General features: G+C 56.2%; 2 protein-coding genes across 3 annotated transcripts; both read right to left on the reverse strand.

The window, feature by feature from the left end:
* Positions 1-4,322: 4,322 nt before the first annotated feature.
* RAB9B (RAB9B, member RAS oncogene family) lies at positions 4,323-8,052 on the reverse strand. Of its 2 annotated transcripts, none has more exons than XM_074147892.1 (2): positions 8,003-8,052; positions 4,323-5,341 (listed from the first exon to the last, which is right to left on the reverse strand). In XM_074147892.1, exon 2 carries the CDS (start codon positions 5,304-5,306, stop codon positions 4,701-4,703), a length of 606 nt encoding a protein of 201 aa, XP_074003993.1. In that variant the 5' UTR covers positions 5,307-5,341; positions 8,003-8,052; the 3' UTR covers positions 4,323-4,700. The 2 variants fall into 2 exon arrangements, with proteins under 2 accessions (XP_074003993.1, XP_074003992.1); XM_074147891.1 differs by lacking the exon at positions 8,003-8,052 and adding an exon at positions 7,123-7,141 and having other exon boundaries at positions 4,329-5,341.
* A 12,661-nt stretch (positions 8,053-20,713) lies between these two features.
* Positions 20,714-22,330, reverse strand: LOC141464794 (thymosin beta-15A homolog). Its single transcript, XM_074147905.1, has 3 exons — positions 22,274-22,330; positions 21,769-21,873; positions 20,714-21,268 (listed from the first exon to the last, which is right to left on the reverse strand). The coding sequence occupies exons 2-3, from the start codon at positions 21,866-21,868 to the stop codon at positions 21,231-21,233; spliced, it is 138 nt and encodes a 45-aa protein (XP_074004006.1). The 5' UTR covers positions 21,869-21,873; positions 22,274-22,330; the 3' UTR covers positions 20,714-21,230.

The raw sequence follows: 22,330 nt of genomic DNA on the forward strand, positions 1-22,330 counted from the left end.
AGTGCCCCTGGTGCCAGAGCTGCAACAAACTCCCTGTTAAGAACCAGAGCCTGAAGCCGGGTTCAGAGGCTCCTAAAAGGGCATTTTTAGAGTATTTGTATCTTTTGCTCATCTTCAAACACACAGAAGAACACGGGGTCCCAGAAACGGGGTCCCTACAGCTGTACTGCTGTGAGGAGCCAGCCTCCGGAGCAGGGAGGAGCTGCACTCGGGAAAGAGTGTGTGAGGAGCCTTGATCACCCAGAGAGCCACCCCAGGGCATCTGCAGCCATGTGGGGCTCCTCAGGTAGCAATTCTAGAGATTTCCATTTCCTTATCCCACCAAGCAGCTGCACTACCCGGCCCAGAGCAGCAAAATCCTCAAGAGGGCTGTGGGAGAGAGGGATGGATGGGACCAGGAGACTCCCCACCACTCCTCCCCCTTTGCAAACACCCAGGGATGTGCTACAGCATCTGTTGCAGATGGCAGCAGCTAACTGCTTTTTCCTTTGGAGACACTCCTTGGCCCTCCAGGGATCCATCCTCTCCCCAGCCCACGACAAAACCCATGGAGCCCTCTGCTATTGCTTGCGGTGGCCAAGCAGGGAATGAGGGAATGGCCTCACCATCGCTCCTGCTTCTGCCCTGCATTTTCTTTACAAACATCTCCCATCAGGGGAGTCAGTGGCTCTGATGGCTTTAGACAGACCCTCGTTGACGTGAGACACCCTCACCCAACCTCCACAACCCCTGCAAGGCTGGGACCATCTCCCATCAGGACACGTTAGCTGTTTTCAGCTGCGTTTTGAAACGGCTGATTGAAGATGCTGGAGGCCCCCAGATACTCCAGCTCACATTTAAAACGCAGGATTTCCAAGGACTTTAAACCCTACGCTGCCTCTGGAAGCGTAGATAGGCAAGAAGACATGGGAGAAAAATAAACTAAAACGTTGTGCCAACAGAAACAGCAGGCACGGACTCTACAAACACAGAGAAAGCCTCCCAAAATAAGCCGCCATCCTGGCAGGACAGCGGAAGAGAACAGTCCCCATATGCTGACTTCTGTCTCAGCATCCTATGGAAATCATGCCTGGCTACAGCCCCCTGGAGCCCCAGGGACTGGTTCCAAGATCACAGGAAGAAATCAAAGGGAAGTACGTGGCTTCCTGCCGAGAGCCCAGGCTGAAAATTAAAATGTAGTGACAGAAGGAAACAATGCGGAATATTTGTGTTATGGAAGTATTTTCTGATACACTCCTGAAAAGACAAAAGTGGTTACTGGATTCAGCTAGTAAATAAGTCATATTCCTTCAACTACTGGTCTGGCAAGGTACATTCAGGAAGAACTAACCCCTTTGATCCCTTAGTGACTTCCCTCTGCCAGATGCTACAACAACCCAGTTCCACATCCCCCAGGAGAACAGGAGCTGACCTGAACTTTGATAAACCAAGAAGGCAGCAGCCACTTCCTCAATTCACTTGAATACATCCATGTTTTATTTGCTTAAATAAAGGTAGAATCTCGGTTTTACAATTCCAGTTCTGTAGCAATAGCAACAACGGCAGCAGCATGAGTGGACACAGGGAGGGGATGGCTGTTGGCACCGAACTTTGCAACAAAGAGTTCAAAATCCTGGCTCCTTTGGAAATTGTGCGTATCATTTAAATTAATTTAAATATATGACATTATACTTTTTAAAAATGGATTTTCAAAACACATAAGCCTAATAAAATAGCTTTTTTGAAAAAAAAAATAAAAATCAACGATCCAATGTCTGTTAGGAATAAAAGATGCTGTGTAACACCCTCTGGCAATACTTACTGTCTGCACAGCCTGTGCACAATGAGGATCTCGAGCTTCAGCTCTCAGCAGCAACAGGCACCCAGGGTACCACAAACAGCGTGCTGCACCTGACCTCTCCCACAGGAGGGACCAGTCCTCACACACATCCTGTGAGATTGGTGCTGGGGAAGCAGCAGGTTCACCCGCAGGGAGCTCCCTCAGCAGCCTCTCTGCAGGGCCGGCAGCACACAAGGGTCTGAGCCTGTTCTGACCCTGGGACCCTGCGCGAACCAGCTCCGGGGGAACGCATCTGTTCAGAGATGTAAATCAGAACCACAGGTCACAGTCTGGGATCTTGAATCACAGAATGATCTGGGGTTGGAAGGGACCTCTGGAGATCATCCAGTCCAACCCCCCTGCCAAAGCAGGTCCACCCGGAGCAGGTTGCACAGGAACATGTCCAGGTGGGTTTTGAATGTCTCCAGAGATGGAGACTCCACCACCTCCCTGGGCAGCCTCTTCCAGGGCTCTGCCACCCTCAAAGTAAAGAAGTTCCTCCTCATGTTTAGATGGAACTTCCTATGTTCAAGTTTGCTCCCGTTACCTCTTGTCCTGTCACTGGGCACCACTGAAAAAAGACTGGCCCCATCCTCTTGATACCCACCCCTTAAGTATTTATAGGTGTTGATCAGATCCCCCTCAGTCTTCTCTTCTCCAGACTAAAAAGACTCAAGTCCCTCAGCCTTTCCTCATAAGAGAGATGCTCCAGGCCCATAATTATCTTTCTAGTCCTGTGCTGTATCCTCTCCAACAGTACCCTGTCCTTCTTGAACTGGGGAGCCCAGAACTTGAAGGAGATATCAAGCAGTGTTAAACTGAAGAAAAATCTAGAAGCCTAGGGACAACAGACATTGGTAAATAAACAGTAACAATAACTTCAATATCCTGTAAAAATCTGTTGCACCTATGGAGGCAGAGCCTTCTCTTATACCTCAAGGGACCTGGTTTTCCAGAGACTGCAAGCGCTCCCTATCTCTCCCTGTGAATGAGTGTTCAGTCCCATTTAGAAATCAGATCCCTCCAAAGCACTTTGCATTAAAGCTTCAGCCCCTTCCACACGTGGCTGCCCTGCAGAGAGGGGCAGGATGGCCCCGAGTTGCCCCAGAGGAGACTCCCTGCACGCTCAGAGACTGCACGGTGACGGGGGATCAGCTGCCACCAGCCAGCAGGAGGGCAGAGATTGCCCTGCTCTAAAGCACAGCGTAAGTGAGGCTGCTCGATTTGAGCTACAGAATTTACCATCCAGTAGCTCATCACAGTGGGAATCGCACTCAGCAGGTAGCGGATACGTACTCGGGGAAGCTCTCCCCACAGCAGGCTCCTACGTGCTTATGGGCAAAGCCATAGTTTTGGACAAACGTTTGCACGGGAAGCTGCAGGACATGAGGTTATAATGGTAAAGACAGCAGTCAGCAAGCACTCATCTCTCTGCTACACAGACAGCTTGGGACTAACACCTAACAGGGGGCAGGAGCTGGGATCAACAAAGCCTGGTGTCCTTTTCTAGAAGGTTCCCTGCTCCTGCCATTTTTCACCCACCCTGAACAGAGGTGGAACCAGTGCAGCTCTCTCCAGTGGGCTGAACACAGCAGCCATAAACAAAGGCCACTTAACCGAGTGGACACCCTCTACCAGTGAAGTTTGTCATATGAATTACAGCTAAAACGTACTGGATTCCCCGTTAGGCAGTAAGGGCCAGGACAACGGCATGAGTTAACTGTGCTCAGCAGCACCGCACCTGACACAGCAGGTAATTAAGTGAATGGTTCCATGTTGCAGCATCCTGATGGGAACTACCGCGCTAAACCAGCTGAAGATGCTGATCCGCCAGCTAACGAAGCACAGTGGCCACCGGCCCTGCACACCGGCTGATCACTCATGACTCCCCTGGCCACCTGCACACCTAGGAGACATCCCACCCACCTACCATCTGGTCTGCTAGAGCATATCATCTGCACATGTGACAGAAACCAGCTGAAGTTTCACGTTCCTGAACTCCTGAGTAACGCTAAACCCTTTGACATGACCCAGCGAGTGTCCACACTGGTATTTTTCATCCAGGGCTTCAAGGTATGAGAAGCGAGATCCAGTGTTGAGCCTCCAGAAGAGACAAGGAAACATATATTAAACAAGCAGCACACAGTCCCTCCACAAAATAACACTCACACGAGACAAAGTTAGAGGTGAGGAAAAACAGACCAGAAATAGGCAGCTACAGAGAAGCGATGCTGCCACATTCAAACCCAGGTCCGTCTCTCCTTTGTGTGTTGCTTCAGATCAGAGCTCTAACAATTCTCAGCACAATTCGGTCTCAGGACAGAATGCACTAATCCCAAACAACAGATACACGCATCTCCTCATCCACACTAGTATTTGGCATTCTCACAGTCGCACGGGCTAGAGTCTCTACAACAGGTTCCGTTCAGTATGCTGAGCAGACTCTCCTTTGGCAGTAAGGTCATGAGTTTAGTGGGTCTATTTTCTTTTTTTTTTTTTTTTTGAGTTCAGGACTAAAATACTTCAAAGAGTGTCTAGAGCGCTCTCAGCTCTGTTCCACAAGCAGTTCTTGGTACAGATCAGATCGCCACTGTCTTTAGTGAATTTAAAGGACTTCAACCCAGTCCTTTAAACCTGCTAAAACAGGCAGAGATGGAAGCAGGACTACGCTCACGTGCTTTTCAACTGCTTCCTCCTGCAGATACATGCTCTGTGCCCGAAAACTCCAGCTGGAATTCAGATGGTGAGGCTGCAACTCCCCAGTGAGCAAACCACCTAAGTGTCCTTGTGGCCACTCTCCTCAGAGTGCCCCAGCGCTGCCCGCGCTTACTCCGATCCAGCCACTGGCTCCGAGCCACATTCCCGAAGCAGCAGCCACTCTTTAACAGCAGGAGGACCCTGATTTGGAGCTGGTGTGCAGGTCAATGGTGTGGCCCAGCATGCAGTGCTCTAGCTGCTCCTCTACCGCCAGCACTTGTCGCACAGCCTCCTCAAAGGCTACTGCCACATTGGTGTCATCCTTGGCACTAGTCTCCAGGTATGGATAGTTACCGTTTTCCATGCACCAGGCCTGGGCCTCCTCTGTGCTCACTTGTCTCTCAAGTTTGTCTATCTTGTTGCCTAGGACCACAAACGGGAAGTGTTCAGGGTCCTTCACGTCAGCATAATAGACAAACTCCTTCTGCCAGTTACTGAGGTTCTCAAAGCTCTGCCGGTCGTCCACGCTGAAGGTCAGCAGGCAGCAGTCTGCTCCCCTGTAAAAGGGGGTTCGCAGGCTCTTGAATCTCTCCTGTCCCGCAGTGTCCCAAATCTGGAGGGTCACAAAACGTCCATCCACCTCCAGGTCCCGGTTTAAGAACTCCACACCAATCGTGTGGAAAGCCTGCGAGTCAAACTTGTTGGTGACGTACCGGTTCATGAGGGAACTTTTCCCAACTCCACCATCCCCAAGGAGAATGACCTTTAGGAGCAAGGACTTCCCACTCATTGCAGCAGGACGGAGGGGCGCAGTACCAAGGCAATCTGCAGGGTTCAGAAAGAGTACAAAATAGCTATTTTTGGATTCTGCATGGATTAATGGAATTCTACAGAAAGTTGCACATGGAAGAACACAATATGTTATTTTCATCCCCATTTCTGAACAAGTTTTGCCTATAGGAGGTAATTTATCTTATTAGAGAGATGAGAGCTGGGAATTGGATTAGCTTTCAGGCACATAAGTCCTCCATCAAGTCCGAAATGGAAGCAGCATGTCACCACTGTAAGCACAAGGTGAGAACAACTGTTGAGTTTAGTATCAATTTTGCTACTTTTGGTGAAAACTCTGTATCTGAAAGCTTGTCTAGCTTTTCCAAACATACCATCACTAGTTAAACACCTCTTCCGGCCTGTGTCCTCGGGCTATCACAGAAACCGCAAAATCACCAGGCATCGCCATCACCAGACCTTCCTTTCCACTGTACCATCATTAGCTAAATAATTTCTTCCATCTGACTTGCTCTACTGGAAGGATGTAAAAGATGTAGAGGCCTAACATCAATACCAGTCATCTGGCAAACCAGTTCTTCATCACCCCAGGAAAGCTGATTCACCTTACACGTGGTGCTGCGCTTGCTTTCTGTGCCTCATCTCTACTGCGCCTCATCTCTACAGCTCAGGAGAGGTTTCCCAGGCACAGAGACCCAGTTTATGTGCTGCTTTTTTTCTGGCAACGCTTTTTGCAGCCCAGTTTGCCAGGGCACAGGTGCAAGTTCAACGTTGCAACAACCCCAACACCACAGGTTCCTTACGTCAGCAGCGGCAAGAGAAAGGCCAAGTGCCAACCAGCCCTCCCCCTGCCAGGGACATTCTGTAAGCAGAGGTAGAGGCCTGACACAGAACAAGAGGTTTGTTTGGCTGCTGTCTATACTGTGCCTGCTCTAGAAATACAGCACTTCTATCTCCAGGACTGTCCAGGGAACACCTTCCTCCAGCATAACAGTCACTAAAAAACAAATATCTGTCAGCAGAGGTTGCCAGAGCTGTGGTCGATGCACTGCCTTTCAGCCCGTCATGGTGGCCCAGGCTGGAAGAACAGCAGAAGAGCTCTCAGTGCTAATGGCTGGAATAAAACAGGCGAGAACAAGGCGCCGAGGACAGTTTCCCTTGCCCTAAGTAAAATGGAACACAGCCCATTTCTGACCAGGGCAGAGCCAGTACGTTATGGATGCTACAGCGAAAATAAGAAAAGAATAAACTGAAGGAGCTCTGGCATGAATGCACAGGCTGTGTAACTTGTGTCTGCTCTCAATCCCGGGGACGTCGATAGCTTTGATCTGCTTGGCCTGCCTACCCTTACATACTGGAATCTGATCTGAGGACTGAACATGTACCTGGATCTGCTAACCAGAAGAGTGAGCCAGCTGGCAAGAGGCTGGTATGAAAAGAGACGGGATCTGGCTTGCTTACACCTGCTACCAACATTCCTGGGAAGGGTGTGGATGCATAGTGCTGCTTAGTGATGACACCAGCAGACCAACCTCCAACCAACCCAAACAGGAGCATTCGACACTGCTCAGATCAGCACTCCTATTCCTTCCAGGCCAAAAAAACCCTAATTTTCTGCATTAATCGCAGGGGGGGGCCTGTTTAACTTTGTTTCTGCTCTTTTTGCAGCTCTTTCAACCAGTGCTTACCACAAAGCCCAAATCAGAAACTTCTGCTTCTAGCTAGTTTCTGCGGAAAGCGCAGAAAGTAACCAAAGGCTCACCAATTTCACTTCCCCCTGCACAGAAACACCCCAAATCAAGCACGGCTGAACTAACCTGATGGGCCATGGGACATCTGAGAAGCACCCGTGCAACCCAGTGGTTCTAAAGCAAAGAGCAAAATGCAAATGTCACAAGAGACAAACAGGAAATGCAACATAGCTCCCTGGGGCTTGAGGGCTTTGGGAAACTCTCCCCCGAGCAGGTGAGCTGTTCCAAACCTTTGCTCTTCCTTTTCCAAACGCTTGCTGTGGTGGGGGGGCGGGTTAAGATGGTCCCTGTCCCCAAAAGGCCTCCCTGACACGCACCGTCAGCCCTGACAAGAGTTTCTGTTTAGAAATGGTTTGTTAGGGAGTGACTAGCAGACGTTTTAAAAATGACTAACGGGTTATGCCAGGCTACCCCACAGCCTGGGGGATCAGCAGACTACTGACAGACAGACATACATGACACAGCCACGACACCGATGGGCACGCTGCCACCCATCACACCGAGGTTTCTTGGCAACCTGCGTTCACCGACTAGCCCTTTACGAGGTTATTTCGGAGGCAAACCTCGACTGGCAGCAGGACAGAGGCCCCTCACGCAGGACGCCAGCACCCGCCTGCAGAGAAAAACAGCGGGGTGCGACCCTGGGAGCTGGGCCCGGCCACCCACCCTGCTCCCCAGGCCCTGGCTGCCAGCCCGGCAGGAGGCGAGACCCTCCGGGAGACCCCTGCCTGGCTGCCAGGCTCCCTCCCGACCCGCAGGCCGCAGCGGCCGAGGAGAGGCGTAGGGAGCGGGGTGGGGGGACGCGGCCGAGGAGCTGCACCCGGCGAGGGGGGTGCCGGGGGCGCTGTCGGAAGGGCCCGGGGGTAAGGGGCGGCCCGGCGGGAGTGTCTGGGGGCCGGGGGGGGGGGGGGGGGAAATGGCGGCGGAACGGCCCGCCCTTACTTACCTCCCTCCGCGCCGCCGCCGCCGCCCACCTGACCCGCCGGCCGCAGGTGCCGCCGCGCCCCGCGCCTGCGCAGCGCACGCGCCCGGCCCACGGCGGCGGCGCGAGGCGGAGGGGCGGGGCCAACACAGGCATCGCCCCGCCCCCTCCGCCCCGCCCCGCCCCGCCCTCCCGCGGGGGAGGCAGGGAGATGGCGACGCTGTCACCCGCGTCCCCTCGCTGCCCCTCCTGCCGCCCGCCTGTCACCCCCGCCGGGCACCGCACCGCCCCCTCCCGTCACTTCCCTCACTCCTGTCCCCTCACTATCCTCCTCAGTCCCCTCTTGTCCCCCCACTGCCCCCTTCACAGTCCCTTCCTCTCCACTGCCCTCCTCAGCCTGCTCCTGTCCCCTCACTGCCCTCCTCAGTCCCCTCTTGTCTCCAGTGCCCTCCTCAGTCCCCTCCTGTCCCCTCCTGTCCCCTCACTGCCCTCCTCAGTCCCCTCTCGTCCCCCACTGCCCTCCTCACATCCCCTCCTGCACCCCTTTTGTCACTTTATTCGCCTTTCCTGTCACCCTGCTGTCCCCACACCATCACCCCACTTCCACCCCACTGCCGGGAGGGCAGGCGCAGTGGGACCCCCATCCTAGGTCAGGCGAGAAGTAATGGGTGTCCGGTCACAGCGGTGGGGGCTCCATGGAGCCTGTGCGAGCCGTGGCACCCTCATCACAAAAAGCCCCTTACCTGCCTGCAGAACGCAGTCCCCTGTGCAATGTCACCACAGGCGGGTGGCGGTGGCCGTCCCCAGCCCCCCCAGCTGCTGCGCTGGGGGGGGGGGAACGGGACATACAGAAATAAATTAACAAATTCCCCAAATGGCTTTTCCTTGCTTCCCCATTTAGCGCTGAGGGAGGCAAATGGCTGGCAGCTGCCCGAAGGACTGCGACTCCCCCCACCCTCACCGCCACCCATGGGACCAGGCGGGAGAACGTCTTGAAGAAGGAGGTTTCTGGGGATAGAGCAGCAAATGCAAACATTTCGGATGGTTGAAAGGAAAAATAGCGGCAAGGTCACCCCAGCCTGGGGCAGGCAGTGAGGGGAGGGGACCAGACCCCTGGGTGGCTGCAGGTGGGGTTTGGGGAGCAGGATGGCCCCCCCCAGGCATCGTCAGCTCTTCGTCCCACCAGCGCTTGGTACCCACCCAGAGACAGTTCCAAAACTTGGGGAACACAAAACTTGGGGGCTGCAGGATACCCCCGGCACCTTCCCGGGGCGGGCAAGAACAGGGACCCCTCTCATGGAGACCCAGGGCTTTCTGGCTGCCCCAGGGCTGAGTGGGTGCCATGAAAGTGCCCCAATTCCCTCCTCCCCCCTGGAAAAACATGAGATGGGAGGAGGATTTAAATTAAGCCAGGGATTATAGTAATACCAGCCTGGGTGATCTGTCGGGGGAGACGGGGAACAAGGGAAGCGAGGGGGGTGTGGAGGGGGCAGCGGGATTAGGGCCCGAGGGCGCAGGATGCAGGCAGCCTGGGACCAGGGATGCCCGGGGAATATGGGGGTGCTCCTTGGGCATTCATTTGGGGCACCCACCTTCATGCTAGGGTGCTGCTGGTACCAAAGGAAGACCCAGCCCCACCACCGGCCGGGGCTCGCTCCCAACCGGTCCGGGTCCCCGTGCCAGCCCTGCCACGAGCCGCCGGAGTGAGTGTCCGAGCATGGCACACCCCCCCGCCGGCTCCCTTTGCCCGGCAGCCTTTTAATCCCATTATTCGTCATTACTTATTTATTAGAGATCTAATTTAGCATGTAAGAATACTGAAGACAGGAGGGGCAAGACACCTCCTGAACGAGACAGAGCCACCAGAACAGATCCTGCGAAGGCAAGAGATGCTCTGCAGCATCACCGTGCCGTGTCCTGACACCCTGGACCACCCCTGGTAGGGCTGGCAAACACCAAAGCCTCAGGAGATGCTGCTTGTAGGGCTCGGGGGGAGGGGGCAACATGTCCCTGCAGTGTGGCCAAGGACACCACAGGGCAGGTGGCCACAGCTGACCGTGCCGGTGCTCAAGGGGCCCCCATGTTGCCCCGGGCTGAGCTGTGAGCACCAGGAGTTGTTGGAGGGCAACCTGCTCGTCTGAGTAGGGATGTGCCTGGGCAGGTTTGGTTCTCGGAGGCTGTGGAGCTTGGCTGCCTCCTCTGAGCTGGGCGACGACCTATCTGGCAGCCTGTAGAGGGTTGACAGCCTGTAGTGGGTTGATCCTGGCTGGTGGCCCGGTGCCCACAAAGCTGTTCTATCACTCCCCTCCTCAGCATGATGGGGGGAGGGAGAAAATAAGATGGAAAAAAAACCCTCATGGGTCAAGATAAAGGCAGTTTAATAAAGGAAAAGCAAAGGTCGCACAGGGAAGCCAAGGAAAACAAAAGATTTATTCTCTACTTCCCATCAGCAGGCAATGTCCAGCCACTTCCTGGGAAGTAGGGCTTCAGTACACGTAGCAGTTGCTCTGGAAGACAAATGTCATACTAATGGATGCCCCCCAGCTTTCTAGCTACCAATACAAAGCACAGAACTGTGAGGGCTGCTAGGGAGAAAATTAAGTCCATCTCAGCAAGACCAAATACCATCTCCACCCTTTATTCCATACCATTTGTGTCATGATCAGATTCCACATAATTTAATACATATATGTCTTCTAACCACACCCTTGTATTTAACTGTCATTCCTGAAATCCTTCCTTACCAACATCTACAATTTATACTACATACTTAATCCATCTTTACACCCAACATACAGATTTATACGCTCTCATTAACTACTATCCCCTGTCCTTTAATAGAGAGACATTATTCTCCCATTCCACAGGCTTCCTCCACTCCTCCAAATGTCCATAAGAACAGGCTATGACTTGGTCCCCGTCTGTCAAGAGGGGTGCTCGGGACGGGAGACACAGCAGGTTCAGTTGTTGGGCACCAACACCGGCCTGGTTTGGGTCATCATCGCACTCGCACGGTTCCTTGCGAAACTCACTCTTTGTTGGTTCAGGTTGTTCCTGCTACATTACTTCCTACAACACACAACTTAGATCACAGATTATTTCCCCCCCAAGGTTAAATCTCCTTGAGGCACACACTGGGTGTTTCCCCATCCTTCAGAGTTACCCAACAACAACACCTAGCTCTCTACCTGTTCCTTGTTTTGGTGTTTTTCGGTGGCGCCGCTCTCAGACACGTGAGCACCAACATGACATACCTTTAGAGAGATGTTTCCTACCCAGGCGGTGACGTCCTACCGCAACACAACAGCCCGGGTGAGTTTACCCCTGCGCTGCCAGTTGGTCTTTCACTACTGCAGCCACTCTCATAGAGCATTAGCCACCACCTAGGAATCAGTATGGAGTACTGGCCACTTTTCTCCCTCAGCAATCTCTAGCGCTAGGTGGATGGCTTTCACTTCTGCAAACTGACTTGACTCACCTTCTCCTTCAGTGGCTTCAACAACTCGTCTCCACAGCAGGTTTCCGCTTCCGATGGTTTCCTACAACATGACAGAATCCATCACCAGGCAAAGCATAACGCCTTTCATCTACTGATAACTCATTATATCGTAGTGCCTCTTGGGCATGAGCCACCTGCTTGGGCAATGCTCCAAAATCTCTGCTTTTTGGCCAGTCCATGCTCTCTTCCAGGATTCCTGGGCAGTTGGGTTTCCCCAGCCGAGCTCGTTGCATGATTAACACAACCCACTTACTCCATGTAGCGCTGGTTGCATGATGAGTAGAGGGGGTGTTTCCTTGAACACCCAGTGTAGCACAGGCAATCGCGGTGCCAAGAGGGGATACGCTTCTGTACCAACAACTTCTGAAGTGGTTCAAACCCCCTCATACGCTGCTAGTATTTCTTTTTCAGTCGGGGTGTAGTTGGCTTCTTCTGATCCTTGAGACCTCTGGCTCCAAAACCCTCATGGTTGACCTTGGTTTTCTCCTGATGTTTTCTGCCAGAGGCTCCAGGTGACACCATGCTCCCCAGCCGCAGCGTAGAGTTCGTTTTGCACAGCTGGTCCTGTCCAGACATGCCCAAGAGCTAACTCACGGTCATCTGATAGGAGTGATCTGTGGCTCGGTAGGGATGGCCCAAACCCCAGTCCAGTGCTAGAAGCTGCTGGTTTCCACTGGGGTAGGCAAGGCACCCTTCTATCAGGTGGCACGTCAGTTTGCCAGGGTTACTTGTCTGTTCAGGTGTAAAGTCCCAGATGATGGGAGGTGACAACTGCCCTAAGGACCTGCCCAAATCCTTCCACTCACCCTGCCACCCAGGGACTGGCCGCCTCAGGGCACATTTCAGTATCGCCTCACCCAAAAGTTGTCTTCTTTTACACCAGGACGACGCCAGGTTCCCCAAACACCACAATACCCCAACAGTGTTAATTAGTAGTATAAAACACCTCACATAAGGGTAAGCAAGGACCTCGGGAGCCTGCACAATGAATCCACCCTCATCAGCCCTGGGTAGGAAGAGGCAGATGCATTCCCTCATCCTCTCCACAAGGTAGTTCCCCCAGCACAGCAAGGCCACCGGTGCCAGGGCAAGCACAGAGCCATTGTTTGTGCTAACAACGTTCCCAAGCTCAGCAAAATAAGCAGCGCAGCCAACAAACTCCGTGGCCCGCACAGAAGCTCCCTACTTACTGACTACTACAGCTACAGCAGCATTAATACAAAACTGCCCTTGTCTCGGGCCCCACCTTGGGTGCCAAAAAGGACTGTGGTGGATTGACCCTGGCTGGAGACCAGGTGCCCACCAAGCTGCTCTATCACCTCCCCTGCTAAGCAAGACGGGGGGAGAGAAAATAAGATGGAAAAAAAAAGGTGTAGGTCAAGATAAAGGCAGTTTAATAAAGCAAAAGCAAAGGCCATGCACAGAAGTGAAGGAAAACAAAAGATTTATTCTCTACTTCCCAACAGCAGGTGATGTCCAGCCACTTCCTGGGAAGCAGGGCTTCAGTGCGCATAGCGGTTACCCTGGAAGACAAATGTCATAATAATGAATGCATCCCCCCCCTCCTCTTTTCTCTTAGCTTTAACTACTGAGCAGATGTCATATGGTGTGGAATATCCCTTTGGTCAGTTTGGGTCAGCTGTCCTGGCTCTGTCCCCTCCCAGGATCTTGCTCCCCCCCAGCCTACTGGTGCGGGGGGAATGTTGGAGAGGCAGCGCTGATGCTGTGGAGCACTGCTCAGCAGTGGCCAAAGCACTGGGCTGTTATCAACACCTTTCTGGCTACTAATACAAGGCACAGCACTATGAGGGCTGCTACGGGCGAAATTAACTCCATCTCAGCCAGACCCAGTACAGCGTCTTGGAGAAAAATATCTTTTACAAGTGAAAGGAGACCTCCGAGGAGACTAACCGTGCCATGATGGGTTGCAAACAGCATCACAGGCACTGCTCCACGGGTCTGCCACCCTGGTGTGGTGGCACAGCCTGGCAGCACAACACAGCACAGCTTGCTTGGCCACACAGCGTGGAGGGGGGCCTGGACCCTCTCCTGAGGAGTTCTGGCAGGGGCAAGGGGAGAATTTGAATTGCAGAAGAGGGGCTCCCTGATGACCCCTGGAAAGAGAGGAGCGGGAGGGAGGCAGTGGGGAGCTGCTGGGAGGGCTGGTTCTTCCCACGGTGCCTGGGAACCCAAGCCCTGGGCTCAAGGGCAAAAGAGGAACGGGCTTATCTCGGCATGACCTCGCACTTGCAGGAAGCCTGTGGAGATCCGGCATTGCCTCAGCGCTGCAGGCAGGACAGAACCTTGCCTGCCAGCCCTGGGCACTGCCACTGGTTGCTACTGGAGGTGGGGACATTGCCCAGGAGCCATGTGCTTGGTGAGGAGTGTCAGGGCAGCAGGGGCAGCATCAGGCAGTGGAGCAGGGACTCTGCAGGGAGCTGGGCTCCTGGAGCACGAGGGGTTTTACTCCCCTAGGCTCGGCAGCATCCCTACGGAGAGATACTGCAACACACGCTCCCGCCGCCTGGCTCTCACTCCCGGCTCTGGGTGTTAAGGCAAACACAGGGAAGCCGGTGCCAAGGTAAGGAGCCCTGATACAGCCTTGTCCCTGCTGCCAGCTTGTGCACCGATGAACTCATCACACGTCCCACGCTGCAGCTGGGGCTTGGGCATCTTCCTTTGTTCCACCCCGGTGCCCAGCTCTGCAGCTGCTTCTCCAAGGCTGCTGGTGGCAGCTCCAGCGCACAGCATCTGCTCTGAAACACGCCCCCAGCACGTGTCCCCCCCTGAACACCCCTAGCCCCCCTAGCCTTGGCCACCTACATTTCCCCCAAGCCCATGTCTCTAAGCAGTGGCTGCCAGGCACCCTGGCACCCGTTTCCCCCCACCACCATCCCTGCCGAGGACCAACAGAGCCAGAGCAAAGCTGGGGAAGGCCCCCCCCCCAAACATCTCTCTCTACCCAACACAGCTCAAGTTGCCCCAGAGAAGTGCCCTGTGCGGGTTTTGTGAGCTGGGCTGAGGCCTTGCAAGCTCAACACTCGCCAGCCGCCACACAGGCAGCAGTAGCTCAGGGGTGTAGCAGTGTCCCCAAACAGCATCATCCACAGCGGCAAGACCACCTAGCTGGTGACACGCCAGAGATGGAGTGGCTGCCAGCACTGCAGGGGAACTGGGACCATGGCAGCAAGGGTGGGAGCTGCCTCCTCACCGTCTCCTCCCTGCTGTGGTACTGGGGTGCCGGAGGTGCTGTCAGAGCCTTCCATCCCAAAGCTGCAGCCCCGTGAGGTCCCTCCTCGCTGAGCTGGGAGTGGTGTGGGAGAAGCAGCAGCGAGAGGAACATGCCCGGGCTGCCGAGCTGCCTCTCGGAGACACAACAATGCAAGTGGGGGCTTGTCCCAGCTCCACCGCAGCCCCAGGGCTAGCAGCAACCCAGCTGCGTGCCACCGCTACAGCCTCACCTCCTCGCCTGTCCCCACCTTGTCCCTGCGGCCCCTTGGCCACTTATCAGGGACACGTTGGGTGACCGGGTGGCAGAGCAGGTAGCGCCGTAGGAGGAAGCACCAGTCGTAATTTTACCCTGCTGAGGGTGCGCGGGCAGGCTGGGGCTTTGGGAGGCAGCATGAAGCATCTGTTGCAACACGCTTATCTGCTGCCAATGGCTCCTGCGCCGGTTCCTGGAAAGCCACAGAGGCGGCTGGCGGGCGCCTTGCTGGGGAGAAGCCTGGTCCCTGCTGCAGCAGCCTCTGCTCGGGGACTCGCAGCAAAAACGCCCGGTGGCAGAGCCGGCTTCATGGCAGCAGGGACGGAGGAGGGGGACAGAGGGGAACATGGCACCCTGGCTTGTCTTGGCAAGGAAAATGCCTGGGCAGAGGGCTGGAGGGAAGCTGTTCCCACCGTTGCTTTGGAGATGCCTCTCCCCTGCCCGCAGGTGGTTTCGGGGTGGTGCAGCAAAATCCTGTGCTGACCCCCAGCTCGTACCCTGCACCGTGCTCTCCGTACCCAGCCTGGCCCCAGTTCCCCATGGGCAGCGGGATGTTCCCCCACAAGCTCATCCAGGCAGGTTTAGAGCTGTGACACCACATGGTGCCACTAGCTCCTAGACTTGGGGACAGCAGTGTCCCTGGGGAGTGGACACTGACCTCTGCCTTGTCCAGACGAAGCGAGGTGACATCGCTTCATGGGTGACACCCACCACGGAAAGGCTTTGGTTCTGTTTTTCTGCCCCTCGAGGTTTCCTCACATCACGCAGTCAACAGAAGCCTTGGGACACCCCTGGCAAACCCCAGCTGGCTGTGCCTCAGCTAGGGCACCGGATGCATCCCTGCTGCCATCACTGCCATGGGCTTGAGCCCCAACCTTGTCGTGTGTCCCCCCCCCCCGCCCCTGAGCTCCCCGGGGTACCCCAGCTGCTGCCTGCGGAGAGGAATAAATCACGGAGTGGGGGCTACGCACTGGGAGCAGGGGAACAAAATGGCTTTTCATGCCATAATCCTTTGTAATAAAGCACCGGGGGGGGGGGGAAGAAAGACGATAAACAATGTCTCCTGTGTGAGCCAGCTGCTTCCTAAAATAAAGAGCTCCTCTCTGCCATCAGCTGCCCCGGCTCGGGCACAAGTGCGGGCGCTGCCGTAGGACACCGGAGCTGCACCCCCTGTGGGACCACATGCTCCTGGGGCCCGTGGGAATCTGCAGAATGCAACTCCGGGGGTGGGGGGGGGAAGAAATGAGGAATTAATTCTGGCCACTCTGGGGAGCGAGCTGTGAGCCCCCGAAGGGCTCGTCACCCCCAGGCGCCAGCAGCACGCCTGTGGCTCGGCGAAGGCACGCGGAGAAGCTGCTCCCACCTGCGCCCCACGCCAGCAACAAATGCGGGAAGAACAGCAGGGGGGGGCGCGGGGGGTGTGTGTGTTCAGTGCATTAACTCCCCGGCTTCATTTAGACCTGGGTGCTGGCAGGTCCTCGCTGGAGCTCTGGAGGAGGGGGCAGGAAGCTCTGAGCCCTCCTGGTTCATCGTTACTGGGGCTGAGCCCTCACTGGCAGGGGATGAGTAAGCTCCTGCTGGTAAACCTGACCTCCCCGGCATTATTTCGAGAGCAGCAATAACTTCTCTGCTGCTGGGGAAGGTGTTGGGGTGTGATGAGTGTGGCAGCCTGGCTCTGCTGGCCACCACGTAGCCCACAGGCGAGTTTACCTATGTGGGTGTCCGGAGGTGCCTGGCTCACTGTGCTAGTACTGGTCAGGGACAGTGGCTTTCCTGCCCCTTGGCCACCAGGGCTCTCTGGCACTGTTCTGCTTCCCACCTCAGGATGGGGACAGTTTGCCTGCTAATCCTCCTGTTGTGTCACTGAGTGTCCCCAGGGGACGGTCTGACCTACAGCACCGCATCGCACACACTCTCCCACCCTGTGGTGGCCTCCCATCAGCTCGTTCCCAAAGGACCATGGTCACCAGCTCATACAACGCTTTCATTTCCCCGTTACTGCTCAGTCTCTTCTGCTTTCCCCTTTTACAGCCAAAAATGTAGCGATCCCCGTGCGCACACACAAGTATCCTCCCCAACAACTGCCGGCGGAGGTTTTCCCTGGCAGATCACGCTTGCTGCCCCCTCACCCCTCCTCTCCACCCCTGCCAACATGGGGTTTGGGCTCTGCACTTGGCAGTGTGTCTGCCCGGGCAGGGGACCTGGAAGGGAAAGGCTTACCTGAGTGACACTGAGGCGGTGACATGTTTTTCCCCGAGGATGTGGGGAGCGGTGGTGGGGAAGGACCCACACATCAGGGAGCTGCAGTGTCTGCCCGGCCACACAGCCTGGCTTTGCTTTATCCTGTTTGCTCTGGTGACAAACCCACACCTTCCAAGGGGGTGTTTGCTTGGACCAACCGCGCTGCGGGCTGGGGCTGGCAATTTCCCACCATCCAAACCCAGGGTTTGCCCCAGGCCCTAGTCACCACCACTTCTTGGCTCTTACCACCTTCTGCCGCAGCTCCAGGGGCTGCCAAATGGAGAGTGGCCAAGGGAAAACCCTGGCGAGCAAAAGCCTCCCTTGCACTAGGCGATCCCTACTGGAAACCAGCACGATGCTGCGGGATGAGCAGAGGGTGCCGCAGCCTGGCAGGGGGTACACAGCCGGGAGCAGGGGGACACCAGGGTACCCAGAACACGGCCATGCACAGGCTGACTCCGGCTCCTCCTCCAAGAGATGGGATTATGATCCGCCACACATGTGTATGTGGGGCCAAATCCTCTCCTGGCTGAGTCAGGGGATGGAGCAGGGGCGGGGGCAGACGCCCATCCCAGCCGCAAGCCCTGATCTGAATTCACCCCGTGCCACTCATCATCAGGTATTTGCCCAAATTCCTCCTGCCGGTGACTCAGTCTTCTCCTCCCTCCTCCGCAGCGCCAGCCACGGCTCACCACCCGATCGAGCCATGGGAGGAAACCGCCCCGAGAACAGCAGGATGGGTTCCAGCCGGGGAGAGGAATGGATATGGCCAGGAGGAGCTGACATAGAACTTCCCTGGTGCCCAGTGAAAGAAGGTGACATCGAGCCCTGCCAGGAAGGCAAAGCTCCTAGGATGGCATCCTCCGTGCATGGGTGGCTGCTGAAGCCACCGCGTTTCTAGGGGACATCAGCCTGGCAGGCATCCTGGCCTCCCACACCGCTGGCAGCCGTGTGCCCATGCGTGCCGGGGTGAAAAAGGGAAGGTCTAGGTCAGGCAGGGAGGGAAAACGTTGATATAAAGGGCTTTTCTGTAATGGTTCTCCCCTTACTGGCTAATCCTCTGCTGGCAACAGGGACATTTTGGGCACTGGGTTGCAAAACAGCTTTCCCTTTATCCTCAGACCTGATAATACAGTGTTTGGGCAATGTGTCTGGTACTTCCCCATGCACCGTTCCGGCAGGGATATGGTGGGAGAAGTGCCTGGGCTGCCCTCATTTTGGGTGCGCACAGCCCCATCGTCAATACGACCCTCTGAGATGGGGTTACTGGGGCTGGGGAGCTGCTTCCAGCTCCAAATGGTGTCCCCGTGGCCAGGCTGGGGCTGCCAGGCCCTGGAGTGGCTTCCTCGGGGCATAGACCCAGGACTTAACCCCATGTTTAAACCCACATGGCTCCATCCCTGTGATGGCCCCAGTGAAAAAGCAACCCAAACCCGGCAAAGTCCTCACCCAGCAGCTCCCTGGGATGTAGCAAGGTGGTCCCATGGGCCAGTTCCACAGGCTTGGGACAAACACTGGAGTGTCACCAGGTCCTGGCACCAGCAACCCTGCAGTTTGAGGGAACCACAGCCCTCACCCCAGCTGGCAAACTGGTGGGCCCCATAGGAAGGGGGTGCACGGTCAGCAGGCACCCGAGGTGCCTGGCACCCCTGGACCAAGTCTCTGCTGCCACATGTGCAGGGGGAGGGCTTTGTGAGCACAGCGGTGGCAGGGACGGGACACTCCTGCTGTCACCTTGCAGAGGTCCGAGTGACTCAGGGAGAGATAAGCCGACCGGTGGTTTTCCATGCCCGTGGAGCGGCCCATCGCAGCATGACTAAGAGCGTGCGGGAGGGAGAGGTACTGGGACGGTGTCAGGATCACCCAGCGTGCCACCAAGACCTTCCTGTCCCCAAAAGTCCCACTGAGGAGAAGAGATGTGCTCTGCCACTTTGTGTTTCCATCCCAAAAAGCTTCCCTTGGTTCAGCTCATGCTCTGGTTTCCGGGGACAGGAAAAAGGCTCAGGCTGGCTTTACCTCTGGACTTGACCTGACTCCCAGCCTGGGCGCATCAAGTGGCCAAGGGATTGCAAAGCCTCTCTGCAGGAAGGGGAAATGCTGAAGCAGCGAGAAGCTGCTTGACCTTTAGTGGTCTGTGAGCCCTGCCTGTGGCTCCCAAGCCCAGAGCTTGCTGACGAGACCTTTTCTACCTTCTGCTTTCACAGAAGGGTCTGATGAGCCCCCATCCCTAGCAAGAGAAACCACCCCGGGAAGGGACAAGCCCTGCCGGGGTGATGAGCGGCTGCTGCCACCCCATCCCTGCTGTTGGCACTGGGAGAAGGATTCCCATGCCCAGGAATATCAGGGGGGGTTTGGAGGCAGAGCCACCGTGGCATGTGCTGAGCTTCCCAGTGCTCAGCCCAGCGTAGCAGCAGCCCCAACTGGGCCTTAGCGTTGTTCCCCACCACCCTCACCCCACGGAAAACCCCACACCCTGCTCTGAAAGCACAAAACCACCAACCTCTTACCTTCAGCTCTTTCGATTCTGCTTTTTAAGAGGTGAAGGCAGTTGCAGCCACACAAGCAGCGTTATTTGCAGCCCTTGGCAGGCAGCGTGGGTGGAGGTACGAGGCAGATAGGCACCGTGTCCAGACAGGCACAACAGCCCCGTGTTTGTCTCCAGTCGACCAGGCTCACTGGCCAAAACTGTTAGCTGGCAAGTCTGCCTCCACCTCCTCCACAAACAGCCCGTTCAGTGACCCTGCAGGCCAGGTGGAGGTGAGGAAATCCTGGCAGCGCCCAGGAAGCCTCAGCATAGACCTGGAGGCACTATCAGACCCCAACTCCCCCTTTCCCATGCTGTGCTGGAGGACACAGGGATCTCCACCCCTGCAAGGCAGGGCTGGGATCAGCCTAGAAGGTATCCAAGGGGTCTACTGCATTAATCCATCCTTACAAGGCTGCAAAAACCTCCGTCCACCAAGGCTGGGGGTGGAGATTGGCTCAAGGTGAAGAAAAGGGCTGTCTGTGCCAGGCAGTGAGGGGAGAGCTCTGCTCTGAGAACCTGGTGGACAGAGCCAGCCCAGCCACAGTGCCAGCAGGACTGGGGCCAGCATCCACATTACCACAGCACGAGCACTTCCAGCCACACAGGTGAAGAGCCAGCCCAGCTTCACGAGTGATGTTTCAGGCAGGGGACACCAACCTCTTTGAAGCAGGAGGCTCAGCCTTCAGGTGGGCAGGAATACCCACCAAGAAACCAATATGGTGGTGGGATTGCTGGTGGAACACAGTGGCTTCAGCCAACTGAGACCCCAGCACCACACCAGCCCTGCTCCCAGCTCTGGTCTCCCTCAGGCCACCAGAACCTGAGCCCTTCACACACACCAGGCTGGACTCACCCAGCAGGGAACCATCCCACATAGCCCTTTGAGCAACACCAAACCACCAGCACTGCTCCAGTACCAGGCAGAGACCTTCCCACCCCCCAGGGCAAGCCAGGCTGCCAGAGAAGAAGCCACAAGCCATAGGTAGGTCATTACATTTTTTATTTTATAATAAACTTCTCATTTTTTTTTTTTTTTCCCCCAAGGAAGACAAAAAAACCGTGAGGCTACAGAACACCATCAGTGAAGAATATGTGAGACAGCCCCAGGCCACGGGCCAGGCCAGAAAGGTTCCCCACTCCCCCAGGCAGAAGGGGTCCGTCCCCAGGAGCCTCCATAGCCCTTGCTCATCTCCCCACCGCGTTGGGGGCGAGATCAGCGCTGTCAACGGGAGTCGACTGAGCGGCAGAGACGGGGTTGGGTCAGGCCATCGATGGACTGTGAGGGCCACCCTTTGTTACCCCCACCCGCCAAAGCTGCCAGCAAGGTGGGACAGCGGGTGAGGTGATGCAGCTGTTTTCTATACATGTACATGATGTAAATTTAAAAAAAAAAATAAAAAAAAAAAATCAAAAAACAAAAACCAACACATGATTTAATTCAAAGAAAAAAAAAAATAAAAAAAAAATCAAGTGATAGCTCTTCCTGCCAGGCCATCTCGCTCTAGGAAGACTTCACACATTCCTTCTCCTGCTCAATAGCTGCAAGAGAAGAGAGGTCCATTAGTCTCTGGCGCTTTTCTTTTCTTTTTTTTTTTTTCCTTTTTGGTGGAAACACCCACTGGAGAAGGTTGCAGAGCAATCACTCAGCCCCCGGCGCCCAGGCTTACGCTTTGACCCCAAGCGGGGTAGACAACTTCAAGTCAGAGGGTGATGCGACACACACGTTGGTGACAGCGAGTCGGGCACCCACCTTCAGTTCTCCTCAGGGAAGACGTGCCCTGAGGCAACAGCTCGGAGCAATGTCCCACCGCAGGGGATGCTGCCCATTGCCCCGGGGGTGGGGGGGTGCCATACCCCAACCCCTCACCTATCGGTTGGGGGGGGTCCGTGGGGACCCGTTTTCCCCGTGTCAGAGCCCCGCTGCCCCAAGCCACCTCGGCAGCGAGATCAGCACCCGAGGACACCCACTCGTGCCCATCGTCGTACCCCCCCTCCCCCCGCAAGCCAAACCCCGGTGCCCCTCCCTGGGCTGCACTCACTCTCCTTGGAGGGCAGCGTGTTCTTCTCCTCCGTGTTGGTTTTCTTCAGCTTTTTCTTGTCGAATTTCTCCACCTCCGAGAGGTCCGGCTTGTCGCACATTTTGCCTGCGAGACCCCCCCCCCCCCCGCCCCACCCCGAGGTCAGCCGAGGTCCCCGGGGATGGGGACCGGCAGACAAAGGCGACCCGCCCCGGTCTTCCCCCCCCGCCATTCCCTCCCCATCCCCGGCCCCGCCGCGGACAATAGCGCAGGGCGGGGCGCGCCACCGCCCCGAGCACCGCGCCGCTCCCCGCCGCCTCCGGGCGGCCCCGCACCGGTTGGGCGACCACCTGGGGAGCCCCCCCGCCCCGTCCCGGTGCCCGCATCCACCGGGGGAGACCTCCCCGCCCTCGCCAGCCCATGCAGCCGGGAGCCCCCCCTACAGCTCCCGCCCAGGGGTGCCTCGGGGGAGCCCCCCGCACCCACCGGGGCGGGCAGCCCCGCGGCGGGACAGCCGGTACCGCACCTGATGCTCCCCCCGGCCCGTCCCGCTCTGCTCCGCTGCGCTCTCAGGTGAGGCTGG

The sequence above is a fragment of the Numenius arquata genome, chromosome 5 (genome assembly GCF_964106895.1).
Source record: "Numenius arquata chromosome 5, bNumArq3.hap1.1, whole genome shotgun sequence".
NCBI classification, from domain to species: Eukaryota; Metazoa; Chordata; class Aves; order Charadriiformes; family Scolopacidae; genus Numenius; species Numenius arquata.